This window comes from Podarcis erhardii, assembly GCF_964252035.2.
Source record: "Podarcis erhardii genome assembly, chromosome: 8".
Taxonomy (NCBI): domain Eukaryota; kingdom Metazoa; phylum Chordata; class Lepidosauria; order Squamata; family Lacertidae; genus Podarcis; species Podarcis erhardii.
Genome location: NC_138499.1, coordinates 40383951 through 40398173, shown reverse-complemented (window position 1 = coordinate 40398173; position 14223 = coordinate 40383951). Strand labels below are relative to the sequence as shown.

Below are 14223 nucleotides of genomic sequence, written 5' to 3'. Positions count from 1 at the left end.
AACTTTGGGGGAGCATTGAGGACACCCTCTTCCTGAAAACAGGCAGCTTCCATTAAGCATGTCCCTCAAGATCTGACAGTTTCCCAATACTGGCCCTACAAAAATGTTCCAGAACTTTTAGGGGAATGCCAAAGAGTGCAGATGTTGCACACATTACAAACACAAACTATTTCTTGTTTTAGTTCCACCCTCTTTTTAAAGAAACGAAGCCATTTCTGCTGGCAGAGATGAGTTCCTGGGCCTGGGCATGTTCCAAGAATGCATGGTTAATTCTCTTCTGGAGCTTTATGGGGACCTGAAGCTGAAAGATAGTTTTGGTCAAGCCATTCAGCGAGCTTGGTGATTTGAACTCTGATCCAAATTTAACTATCCACTAGAGCACACTGGATCTTAAGCCTCTTGATCCTATGCTCTCTTCATAAATCCAAGTTAAATCAAGTATCAGAAATAATCCCAGTTTAAATGTTACAAATTTATAAGCCTGACAGCCTGGCAAGTAACTCGCAAGACTCCTGCAATCTAAACCCTTTGGGAATTAATGTTACAGAGAGCTCTTGGCCTCTGTTTCAGAAGTACAATTCTGATTTAAGCATACAAATCCACCAGCTCCCATAGCACATATGGTCCTTAGTCCAAAGGCCCATAGGTACTGCTTTGGAAATTAAGCCATTCTGTAGCTCTTGACTTGCAAAGGATCAATTTTGCCTGCCAATATGTAGTGCTCTTCACCACATACTGTGTCTTAGAAAACCTCTCTTGTTGCAATGCAAATGTGAGAGTTGATTTTCCAGGGTAGCGTATGCAGGAGTGAGCCTCATAAATCAGACAGCTGGACCAACTCCTCTAACTGCAGCCTTGACTATCTTATGTACATTACAGTATGATTTTCAAATGGAAAATGAATACCTTTGGGTTGAAGACTTTGGCGCCAAGATTCAGCCTCTGAGTTTTTGAAATGCTTTCAAGCAGGTGCAGATGCCACCTGCTCAAGCATAAATGAGAATAATTCAAATGACTAGTTAGGTTTTTATTATTAAAAAGTCATATAGGTTTTTGAAGGTAAACCTACTGACTATTAAACTGAAAGACATGTTACTGTAAAGCTGAAGTGAAAAATAGTGGGAAAACATTCACAGGGTAATGAGCATGATTTTCAGCTCCATGTTATACAGTATTAACTCCATAGACAATAGCATCTGCAGAGTCTCCCAAAATAAGGAATTCATTTAATTTTTATGTGTAGTCCAATGGTTCAATACAAGATGGTGGAGGACCATGTGCTATTGGTTCCTTGCTGATACAGCACAGTATATAGCATTGGACAAGTGTGATGAGCAAACAGGCTAAGCAACTGTTTTGTACAATTTTTAAGTGCTGCTTTGTGGGTAGGACTCTTGAACCTCAATACATCAAAGCGTTCCCAGCTGAGAACCAGAGATAACTAGATTCTCCTTGACTTTATTAATACTTTTAGAAGTTTTCTCAGTGTGCACTCATTAATGCGGGATTATCTAATTGATTTTTTATTTTTATTGTTATTCATGTTTTTATACTGTATTTTATGCTGCTTTTATAATTAAGTATTTTAAAGTGTTTTAAATTTGTTGTTAGCCGCCCTGAGCCCGGTTTTTGAACTGGGAAGGGCGGGGTATAAATAAAATATTATTATTATTATTATTAAAGAAAAGCTCATCAGTTTCGGAGAGCTGTCTCCCAGTTCAAAACACTGATACACACATGGACCTTGTTGTATTGTCCACCCCACCACTTGCCACAGGAATTGTTATTCCTAGGACCAGTCTTACCTGAGAACTGCTTGAAAACACACATGGGAACAAGAGTGAGTTTTAAGTCTGAAACAGGACAACAAATGCATAAAACATTTTCAGCAAACTGTGGAATAACTGATTGGAATAGAGGGAAGATACCCTTGAAGACAACTTGCTCAGGTCTTAGAGTTCATAGCAATCAATCAGAACTTCATTGAGTGTAAGGCTATAAAATGAAAGGATTTTTGTGTACAGGTTTTACAAAGGAGCATGGTCAACCTGAACATTGGCCACATACCTGCAGAACCTCACTTCCCACTGTAAGCTGGAGAATAACTTCTTGGCGAAATGGCACTCAAGTCATAATCAGGGCTGGCTCAGTCATTAGACAGAGTGAGTACTGCAAACAAGTGTTGGAGAACAGATCTCTGTATGTCATTCACCCTCTCTACATCTCCTAAACTAGCCTTCAGGTGCAGTGGAGGATGATGTTCTGTTGCTCATGTTGAAGAGTCAGCTGCCAGTTTAAGCAGCTTTTGTACATGGAATGGCGGTGGGGTGGAGGATGTGTTGACTTGTCCTTCAGTTCAGTCAAAAGAAGAAGAAAGCCTTCAGTCATCAGCCCTGCATTGTGGGTGAGACAAGTTCATAGGACAATGAACTTCAACCAAGTTCAACCAGGACAATGGCAGCATCTCCACTTATGACATTTCTGGGCCTGGAAATGGGTGTAAATGGTGACAGGTATTTGAAATTGTATCTTATAGGCCTATTCATAGTGGAATATCTGTCAAAAAAGTGGCTGTTCCCTTCCTCACTTTTAAGGGGCACCAAAAGCGTAGGGAATGTGGATACAATCACTGGACTCCAACTTCAGAATAAAGTCTAGGCTGACTGCGTCCCAGACCCTCAACCTTCTGGTGTTGTGCCAACAGAACAGTGAGAATGACGGGTCTCTAAAATATAGTATTTGGCTGAAGTCCGCCTATTATTTTTATCTGCAAATGTTAAGGCTTTTGATGCTCCATATGTTATAGAAGAGACCAGATGTTTATGTAATTTGGCTTGTAAACAAAATTCATTGAAGCAACACAAATAGTTGGCCTATTGCATTCTAGGGCAAGAGCAAAAGGCAGAAATGTAAAGAGGGAAGCCACTTGCTCCCAGTTTTTTCTACTTCAGGATCTGTGAATCATTAATCAAGAGGCAAACCTGTGACAGGTGAAGAGAGACAACAGCTCAGGGTGGGCGATTGCCCATCCTGCAATACGAAACAAATGTTCAATATTCTTCTACCCAAATGCACTGGAACAATGTGCAACATGTTAGAGTAATCTGATAATCTTCAGCAGGTAATAGTCAAAATACATGCTGCCCTCAAAGACAGTTGACCCAGATACCATTTTTCAGAAGCTATTGCCCAGTGAAATGTAGCCGCAAATCCATAGCTTGCACCTTACATTATCTAAGCTCTTGCAGATTCTTGGACCTAACCTCCTCAGCTACACAGCTGCAAGTAAAATGTTTTAGGTGTGTTTTAAGTGCAATATACAATGTGACACTAGATGGCGATGGTGAGCCTTATGGAAAATTCAATGTATTTTTTAAACAGCTTTTTTAAAAAGCATTTTCAGAACATTTTTTATATGTGTGTAGATTCCACCCTACAGTCAATCCCTACTGAGTGATGACACAAGGGAAGGGACTACAGCTCAGTGGTAAGAACACAAGTTTTGCATGCAGATGGCCTCAGGCATCTCTGGGTAAGGCTGGAAGAGATTCCTGCCTGAAACCCTGAAAAATTGTTTCCAGTCACTATAAATAATTACTAAACCAGGAAGCCAAGAGAGCTTTATACAGTTACATTTACCATTTTTCCACAACGAGGTACCTTCCAAATGTTTTGCATGCCTATTTCCTTCAGCTCTAACCAAAATCTCCAATGTCAAAACAAAACAAATTCCTTCCAGTAGCACCTTAAAGACCAACTAAGTCAGTTCTTGGTATGAGCTTTCGTGTGCATGCACACTTCTTCAGATACAAAATCTCCAATGGTCAGGCATGATGGAAGTTGTAGTCCAAAACAGCAGGTTGGGGGAAAGCTGATTTAAAAACTATAGCTCCATGTCAGGATGATTGCAGCACTAGTCTCATGAATTATGTGACTTTCATATCTTTTAAAAACTTTTTAACAGACAGCATCTCTTGAGGACACCTTTCATGTTCCACAGGAGGCTGTTTGATATCCTGCTTCTACCTTTGACTTACGATAATGGACAGGAAAAATCAGAAGTGTCCACGACAAATTATGGAATCACATATAATTAATGTTCAAAATTGTTTATGACTCTCTGAAAGGGACTGGTCAGCATGGGGCAGCCCAAGTATCACAGGCCAAGACTGGTGTGTAGTGGGAAGAAATGGGAACCTGCATATATTAGGGAAAGATTGATTCAGGCTTGCCACTAGTACATAGCATCAGGATCTGAATTCAGTTTTTTTTTAATGAAAAATGGGTAATATGAGATCAGAACCTCGAATTATAACTTGCAACCAAGAACAGAACTAAGGTTGAATCATAAGATGTTAAGAACAAAGTTTAAGCGTTATACCTGGTTGAGGATTTTGGGTTAAGGGGATAAGGCGTGGTGGAAGAGCTGTAGTAAGTTACCCTGATATATATTCATGAAGCCATATAAAACTATTGATTCAAGCAGCAGATTCCAAAATCAGACTATTCTGTTGCTTCCAGCCTCCATCTCACTGGAGGGAAGCCATTTTGGTATTACTAATCTAAACATATTTAAGACCAGCATTGAGTCTAGGTCACAACACATATTTCAAGGAGGAATTAAACATATTTAACTCTGCCATGCAAGGCATATTTAATTACTCATTAAATTGTTTTTATATATTTTACAACTCCTTTTATACCACCATGTGAGGACACTTGTCCTGAAAGGCAGGATATAAATCTATTAATAAAACTCATACGCCATTATAATGCCCCGCTCCTTTCCCTCTCCTCCCACCCCATAAATCAGTGCACGCACACACAACCCTCCTCTCTGCGTGATCCAGCTCCTTCCACTCTACCAGCATATTAGACCGTTCTCCCTCTCCACCAACATGTCCATGGCTTTGCTACTCACCTTCTGAGGTGCTTCTCTAGGCCAATATGGGAAGCAATGGAAGCTGTGCCCTGCCAGGCCACTGCATAGTGATATGACCTAGCACAGTTTTCAGTCCACACACACACATTCAGAACTGATGGATGGGTAGAGAGGGAGACCTTGCCCAGCAGATCATTGTTCAGGTACCCATCTCACCTCTGCCTTCTGCCCAAACAGCCCCAATGGTCACCAGCCACTACTGTAGATGCCACAGGGCAGTCTAGGAAATAGTCGGGGGTGGGAAACTTTGATGTACTGGACCACACAGCCTAGTGGAGCACGGCCTCCCCACCTCCCTTCCATTCCCAAGTCATGATGGACATTCATTGTGAAAAAGTTTCTTTAAAAAATGCTACCAAATGGATACGAAGAACAATATAATAAAATGGTAAAATTTCCATTATATTTCCTTTAAGAAGCAATAAACTGAATTTCTGTGCATCTGAGGAAGGGTTCCACAAAAACATTTTGTGTATTTTGCTTTACATAGAACAATTTTGACATGTGCGCACACAAACACACACACACACACACTCTCTCTCACATACGCTTTCTTTTGTTTGGTGCTGCCCCTTTTGAAACATACGATATAGTTGTTATTGGAATTTTAATTCCAAGTCTGTCCTACAAAGCATGCATTGCTTTATTCATACTAATCTGTTCTAACATGAGCATGGTATTCTAAGGTTTTACCATTAATACTGGCATAAAGAAACATTCAGTTTTAGTAAGGCTGGTTAAAGTATTCAGCGTAGGTTCAGTTCTGAATGCTCAGTTCCAGCACTCTGCACTGACCTCTAGTGGATTATTTGTTGTAAGTGACTGAATGCAAACTATTAACTTTACTGTCTTAACATATAGTAGAGTTATTCCCTCGTTGCATAATATCAATAAGCTCCAACAAATTAATGCAACTGGATTGGATCCAGAATTTGCTACCAGTTCCACCTGGGACATTCTCACCAATAAAAAGTCATTTTCACTAGTGGGCAAATGCCCATGCCTGATACCACATTGTTGCAGGGGGTTCCCAATCCCCAGATCAGACACTGAAGGACATAGGGTGCTGTAGGGAGATGGAAGGAAATTGATGCAAGTTATCTTGCACCTCCCTATTCTAAGAGTTCGGAAAGTTATGTCTTCCCCTTTTCTCTACCGAGTCAGAAGCCTTCCACAGACAGAAGGAGCTCTTCTATTCTCAGGAGGCAAAGTCAGGATCCAATATTAATCAGTACTGATTTTGCAACAACAAATGCGGTTCTATTGCTTATCGTAAGAAGCACGTCTCCTGAGTAAAAACCAGCAAAACTATTTCTATATTTTCTCCTGAACGGAACATAGTAAATAGCCATAATCAATCACATGATTTCTGGAGCAATTACACTGTATACAACAAGTCTCCTCCTGAGAAGTATTGTGGCTTAGCAATTTTTATGAGCTAAAGTAGTTGTGTGTTGTTTTTTAAAAAAACTTTCTTGAATTCATTTCTGTTCCATGATGCATTTCCTCCTATCTTCCTAAAGAGCCACATCACTGATTGCCATGGGGGTTGGGTAGTTTTAGAAGTATCTGCTTTACATAACACAAACAATGCAACTAAGCATGATTCTAAGCTCTATAGGCTGCAATTCTATAAACACTTACCTAGGAGTAAGTCCCACAGAACTTAGTGGGGCTTACTTCTGCATAGACATGGATAGGAGTGCAATATGAATGACCAGTTTCCTTTTTAAGTCAAATTAGTGTTTCTGGAAATGTGAGCAGAATTATGGGAACCTGTGGATAGATTACCTGGAGTCTGACCATGGTTTATGGGTAAAAACAAAGGGAGAATAAGGAATGATAAGCTCATGATAAGAAAGAATGACAGAGATCTTCCACATAATTCAGGGATATATGATTTTATACCAGCTTACCTTTACCTGGCGATTCGGTACAGTTGCCCAAAAGGTCCCCGGCTCTGTCATTTACTAATTTGCGCACAGTTTTGCCTTCCGTTCCAGGGATTTTGAGATTGACACAGGCAGATGGATCCCATTTCCTTACTATTTTCTAAATTAAAGACATAAGTATTTTCACTTTAGCCCTCATGTTTTGCACTGACAAAATAAAATTAAATCCAAAGCAGGCCCCTACTGGCACATTAGAGGTTTTCACACCAGATGCTGAGCAAACACATACTGTAATGTACAGTAGAGTGGCTACATGAAGAGTCAAGTCACTCAGATCTTCTCACAAGATCTTCCGTCAGCAGTATGACAAAGTATTCCCTAGCTTACTACTCCAACATTTTCTCCTTACCTCCGGTTTTGCAGCAAGGTCACATTCCATGAAAAACATCCTGCCCAGCTTGGTACAAAAGGGCCCCAAAGAATCAGAATGCAGAAGGCTCTGTAACTTGCTGACTAACTTTGCCCTGTGTTATTTACTAACTACACAAAGAAAATGCTGTCTATTCAAAACACATTTCAGAACTCTTTTCACAGAAAGTGAGTGAACAAACGGTCCCATGTCCCAAGCTGTGGTCACATCTCCCATGAGGCCGGCTGATTGTTGCAGAGCATGGAACCGAGTGATACCAATGCCAGTCACCACAAGGCACTTCTGTAAACAACTTTGTGTGAGTGAGTGTGTGTGTTTGTCCTCTTGTGAAGAAAGTAATAGTATGATTTCTTTGCATTATTATATGACAGAATAAAGTTACAAACATGTTCTGTGCACGTGGCCATTACATCTCGCTTCTCTTTAAGAAAGAAAACAAGCGCACACACAAACTTCAATCTTTAAACAGAAGGCCTAGTGGGTCAAAGTTAGCAGGACATGAAATTATCAGAATACAGTGGTACCTCGGTTTTCGAATGTCTCAGAAGTCGAACATTTCGGCTTTTGAACACCGAAAACCCAGAAGTAACTGCTTCGGTTTTCAAATACTTTTCGGAAGCCGAACACACCACGCGGCTTCTGTATTGAGTTTTCCAGACATAAATGCTTCTGGAAATTCATGCTTCGGTTTTCAAATGTTTCGGAAATTGAATGGTCTTCTGAAATGGATTACGTTCGAGGTACCACTTTACTGTATAAAGTTAGGGATATCCGAGTAAGATTGACCTACGTAACTCTATTGAGGAAATAGATTTCAGCTGTGCTATTTTTCTAGAAAAAATATGATGGAACTTTGTGGAGGGGGGGAGCGATTAAAAAAATCAATCCTCCTGTCAGACTGGGAATATCCCCTCACTCACACAGTTTAGGATATTCTACCATTCTTCTGCAGAAGTTTTTTCTTTTTCTTTCAGCACACATTTCAGTCTTTCTTTCGGCTCACATATATGTCAAACAAAGCTTTATTAATAAAGAAAACTGTAACACAATAACATACTGTCTGAGAGAAACTAAAACAACATCCTGAGGCAAAAATGGCAGTTGGTCTCTCTAACTGAACTTAACTGAACACCCGAAGGGAAGGGCCAATTCCAGAACACAACACTTAAGCTCTGCCCAGCAGATGACATTCTACTAATCAAATTAGACCCCAGTGCCTTTCTTACAGGAACTCACCTGAATGCCTCTCATGTTCTCTTATAATGGAAATGATGCCCACCTGAGAGGTGCTGGAACTGAGTTCCTGTGAGTTCCAACTGAAAAAAGCCCTGGATTTCAGCAAAGCAATTACTGCTGTATTTAGAATATCCATTTTTCAAAGTTTTATTATTATCAGTCAAATTTATATTTCTGATTTCGTCCTCGCTTTCCTTGAAGGGTATTTTTGAGTTTCAATATAACAGAAAAACAAGAGCAACGATGAGGCACCCACTTCAGCATTATGTCATAATTGTACATGTGTACATGGTGCTGTCTTTGAAGTTAAAGGACCTGCTTTCTTAATTAGATGTACAGGAAATACATGAAGACTAGAATACTCACCAGCTCTCTGGATTGGGACAGCTATCTATGTTGGGTGGGGTGTGTGCATGATTATTTCTCAAGTGGTGCTATATTTGCATAAAGGTTTTTCCCTATGGCATTTAAAATTACTATCTCACAATTTACCTTTCCACACATAGTATGTATAGGCTGGATATGCTGAAACATGGGGGGGGGGGGGTTGTTTCGTTTAAATATTCTCACAGGGAATAATTTTTCAAGCTGTAAGAGAATGTTTTGTCATTATTACATTTAATTTTAATTTTTACTTCAGGAATAGTATTTTGTAGTAATATCTTCTCACCCCACCTCCTATTACCACTATTCTACTTTTCTGAGAAGAAAGGTGGGACATAAACATGAATTTTAAAAATGTGAATAATGCAACAAATAGTAACATCAAAATTCATAAAGACATGCTTAATACATAGTAAAGAAGCCACATGATTTGGACGGTATCTAAAATTTCAATACTGTATAACCAGACTTGAACAGAGAAGTTCCTGTTCTAAAAAACAACCTATTGATCCTAGACAAGTCTCAGTCACACCGCTACCGAAAGTGGCCACACTTTTTCCTTTCCAGAACTTATTTATTCCAAAACTCACAGCTACATTCCCCTTCTATAATTACAAGGAGGGAAAGAATAAACCAATTATAAATCCCCAGAAACTATTTGGGGTGGGGCTTTTTAAATACATAATTTCCAATTAAAGTCTGTATCAATTCTGAATTTGTTAATATCTTCCCTCCCTGGCATAATGTGTCTTCAAAACAACAGCAACCCAGCAACAACATTGTAACATTTTTATCTTTTGGGGGGTTACTTTGACACTTGCTGCCCTCTGCAGCCACTTTTCCAAGATAAGCTAAAAGCACAGGACACAATATAGCAGCATATTACCTTCTAGCAATCCTCCCCAATGGTCAAAATCTTTCTCTAATGTTTATTCAGAAGTCACCAAAGGTTCCCTGAAACTTCTAATTCTATGCCATCTTCTCCTTTTGCTTCCTATTCCGCAGTATTACCGATAGATAGCTTCTTAGTTGCTCGTTAATTAGCCACTTGCCATTTCCCATGGAGGTGCTTTAATTACTGGTTTCCTCTCATTATTTGAAATCCCCAAACGCAGAAAAGCTGCTCTGTCTAGTTCACATTTGACTAGGTCTCCATCGCCTAATGGCCAAGACCAATGGCATCCAAAAGAGACTGAAAAGGAATAGGCAAATCTGTCCATTTTAGTTTCTCACAGTTTCTCATTTTTCCATTCTTAAAATCCATTCTTAACCTTACTGCAGCAGCTTGTGGGTTTTTGTTTTTTTTAAAGTCCTCATGAAAATTTAAGTACATGTTTGTGCAGATTTCTCCTAATACACACATTTTTTGCCTAATATGAACATTTTTGCAATAAAATCCCCATATAATGCATTTTTGTATGCTGTCTTGACTAATATATACATTGTAATGCACACTTTACCTTAGGATATGCATTATTGTACACATTACTTGGCTGGAGAGCTACACTGCATAATTCGTAGAAGTGTGAATTTTCAGTTTGTGTGTTGCTTTGGAAACTGACTTTAAATGTGAATTGAATTTCTCCCCCATCCCTCCTTTTCCCCATTGGTGAAAGAAAATCCCTGAGAAGCAAGAAGGCTGTCCATTCACCCACGAGGCACTTGCTTTCTGAGCAGCAGAGAAGGAGATGATGGCAACTGTAGCAAGGAGACAAGTGGGCACATTTCCTGCAAGCAAGTGATGAGGCAAGGGGGAATGACTGAGATGGAGATTGACTGAAATGAAGAACCCATAGTTCTCCAGTTCACGTCATTCCTAATGTAAATGCTCCCAAGCATCTGGTAGTTCTGGAGATGGCAGCTGATCCCAGTTTAGAATGCCCATCCCAGTTTACAAGCAGTTTACAGCTGCTGCCATGGGTGGATCTAGATACAGGAAAAGAAACACTAGAAATAAGTCAGAAATTAGATCATTATAACAAAGGAAATAAATCCTTATGGAAAACCACATTTTAAAATTTCCTGCTCTCTGGCACCATCTGGTGTTGCATGTTTATAGTGCATTCAAATTGCTGTTTTACTAATGTAGCTGAGTGACGTCTTCCCTAACAACAACTAATAATGGAGTGGAGTAAAGCCAAGGAATGCACAAAGGTCTTGCTTTTTTCATACAGAGAAAAAGAGAGTCACACGAGAAGGTACAAAATAGGAGGACCCATTGGGTTTGGCAGGTGGTAAGTAGCCTCAAGAGAGAAGAGCCCCACTTCTCCAGTGGGTAATTTATTTTCTCCGAATGCTAAACCATGTGAGTGGCTTTCATGCTGGTAGAAAACATCACCACCACCAGTTCAGCCAGGACTTGGAACTGGAGTCTGATTCTCCTTAAGGTCAGATATATCTCATCCCTACTTCCCTGTAGACAGCTGCAGCAGAGTTTTCTTTTCTTTTCATTGTAGTGACTGTGGTCTAAACCACTGAGCCTCTTGGGCATGCCGATCGGAAGGTCGGCAGTTTGAATCCTTGCAACGGAGTGAGCTCCCGTTGCTCTGTCTCAGCTACTGCCAACCTAGCACTTTGAAAGCACACCAGTGCAAGTAGACAAATAGGTACTGCTGTGGTGGGAAGGTAAACAGTGTTTATGCATGCTCTGGTTTCCGTCACAATGTTCCAGTGCGCCAGAAGAAGTTTAGTCATGCTGGCCACATGACCTGGAAAGCTGTCTGTGAACAAACGCCAGCTCTCTCAGCCTGAAAGTGAGATGAGCACTGCAACCCTACAGCCATCTTTGATTGGACTTAACCGCCCAGTGGTTCTTTACTTTTTTACCTTTATTCTATCCTTGTTTGCGCTGCTCATATGAAACCTCGAGTTCCTTGTAATTTCTATCACATTAAAAGTAGATAGGCTCCTCTTCAGAGCAACACCCTGACCTCGCTTGGCTTTCCCAGTGTTAGATTAGCCATTAAAGATCCAGGGCCCAGGCCAATGTGGAAAATTTAAACTTAAAAGACTGGGGAGGGGACATGGAATAAGGGGGGGGGGGAGAGAGAGAAGTTTACCCATCCTTAGCTGTAACTTTAGACTTTAGACTAAAATGAACTGTTTTTCTTGTCATTTCATTTCCAGGAAAGGGACTGTGTAGTTGAGAAAGACTGAATTCAAGTAGGATAAAAGGGCTGGGTAAACCACTCTTATAATGAACTTAGAAGTACTCCACCACCTGCCCACCCCCACTCAGCAAAAGCTCCCTGATGCTTTTGTCTTTCCCTACAGCCTGTTTGGCCCACAATACACATCCCTTCCACAGCCTGCCCTGCCAGGCTACTGCAGATGCACTCACAGAAGCAACTGTTAGCCCAACACATGTATATTTATTTATTTAGCACATAAACTTTCAATTGTTCAAAATGGAACATTTGGAGGAGGGTGTTCTTTGTTACTCGGCAAATTTAAATAATAAAAAGCCTCTAGCACAAAGGGTAAAAGAGAAAGAGAGAGAGGTGGAGATGGATTATTGCTCAAAGGCCTTTTAAAAACATGTTTTTTAAAAAAGGCTTGTTGCTTTATTTCTTTATTGTTAACAGCACAATTTCAAAGCCTTTTAAAGATCAGACTCCTCCTCTCAGTGCTGCCTGCCAAGATAGTACTTAGAGGACAGGAGGGCGTGGTTGCCGTTGAAAAGATTGTGTGGAAGCTATGGTGCTTAGAGAGATGGTCATATTGGAGGGGCTTTCCAAAAAGCAGAACCCTGCAAAGGAAAACATGAAAACCGTGTGTGTGTGTGCGCGCGGGCGCGCGCGCGCGCGCGTGTGTGTGTGTGTGTGCATGTGTGAAAATGGATGCAGATTAAATGAAAAGATAAGCAAATCAAAACTAAGGAAAAGGCTAAGAGTGAAGCAACAAACTTCTGTTTTCAGACTTAATCAGTAATAGCACCTAATCACATTTAGAATTTATTTCCTTCTTTTAATTAAATATCTTGGGGAAAACCTGTTGACATTTGCAGAGCAACAGCTTTTTTGTTTTGTTTGAATAAGGGGACAGGGTCCTCCCTTTTTTATTTCTGGCAACTGAACTTCAATTGTTTCTCAAATGAAACTGCCCTCTTTTTGCAGTCAATATCATCCTGCTAACTACTGAAACTGACAGAGGTAATCTAACCCTAAATGTGTTGCTTCGTTTATGGGGTGGAATGGCAGTTGATTGGCAAGTTCTATTCTCTTTAAAGGATCTGATTAGGAAAAACACATTTTCTCTTAATTTACAGAGTGTGGTTGAGCCCCTCAGGCAGGTGGACTAACACTTGCACCTGCAAGATTCTCTCTCATTACACACACACACACACACACACACACACACACACACACACACACACATTGCACACACAACAGTTTTGATTGTCTTGTGCAGATAACTGTTGCAATCATGAAGTTGCAATCATGAATTTTTAAAGTGCAAGAGGGGGAGCTATAAACTGCATGTGTGTCCAGTTCAAAGCCAGTACAAACAGGATTAAATGTTCACAATGACCTTGGTTGCTAGGCAGATGGGAAGCCTTTTATTAGTATTTTTGCACAAATTGGACCTTTTTCAAAGCATGTGGCTGCATTACTAGTGATGAGATAATTGATCTTGTGCTCGTCACAGAGAACTTAAAAATCATATTTTAACCTCTTCTTATGCCTTGGATTCCAGTGCATGTTAAAAAACATCATTAAAGTTCATCTAAATGGCCTCACCTGGCAGCTAATTTTCATCAGCACATTGGGACACCACCATCTTCATGTTCCAGGAATGATGAGAGGGAGGAACATGAGAGCAACTTAACTGGCTTGTGGATATGTGTGAAAGATAAATTAGTATTGTGTGATCTTCACAGTCAAGATCAGAAGGACATAGCAGACCTCCTTTTGTAAATCTGAGGTTTACAAAGGGGTGGGGACAGCAATGGCTACACTCTAATTTTGTGTTATGCTACAGCCCTACAGCAGCCATGTTGTGTTGTGCCATGCCATTTTGTTAGTAGCACCCACAGCACTTTCTCTAAATTCAGAATGGTGATCCAAAATAGTGTATCCTGTGCTGTGGAGGACAGAGGGGAATTAAACTTGCTATCCTCACTCCCAACACCAATGTTTTCAACATAACATGAACATGCATCCCATGCACTGTTAATTTACAGTCATAAGTTTGTTTCTGCATAATTGGGAACTAGAAATGAGCATGTGGAAATATCTTAAACACATACAGTTGTTGTTGTATAGAATCAATGAACACCTACATTTGAATGTGAAGAAGCTGGGAGCAGAGATGGACTGGGCAATGCTGCTTCCCTTCTA

The 14223-nt window shown here is 40.3% G+C and overlaps 1 protein-coding gene and 1 long non-coding RNA gene across 6 annotated transcripts in view; one reads left to right on the top strand and one right to left on the bottom strand.

The window, feature by feature from the left end:
- ST18 (ST18 C2H2C-type zinc finger transcription factor) overlaps positions 1–8400 on the bottom strand; it is a 192254-nt gene extending 183854 nt beyond the window's left edge. For 2 of the 5 annotated variants that reach the window (XM_081874040.1, XM_081874045.1), the window contains exons 1-2: positions 7244–7531; positions 6859–6994 (exon numbers count right to left, since the gene is read on the bottom strand). In XM_081874040.1, coding sequence (XP_081730166.1) covers positions 6859–6994; positions 7244–7282 — 175 coding nt within the window. In that variant the 5' untranslated portion in view covers positions 7283–7531. Of the gene's footprint in view, positions 1–6858; positions 6995–7243; positions 7532–8184; positions 8298–8321 lie in introns of those variants that run through there. The other 3 variants (XM_081874044.1, XM_081874043.1, XM_081874042.1) reach the window with 3 other exon arrangements.
- Positions 8401–8458: 58 nt separating this feature from the next.
- Positions 8459–10892, top strand: LOC309349102. The gene is made up of 2 exons (XR_014159702.1): positions 8459–8569; positions 10501–10892. It is a non-coding gene; the product is annotated as an uncharacterized lncRNA (long non-coding RNA).
- Positions 10893–14223: the final 3331 nt, after the last annotated feature.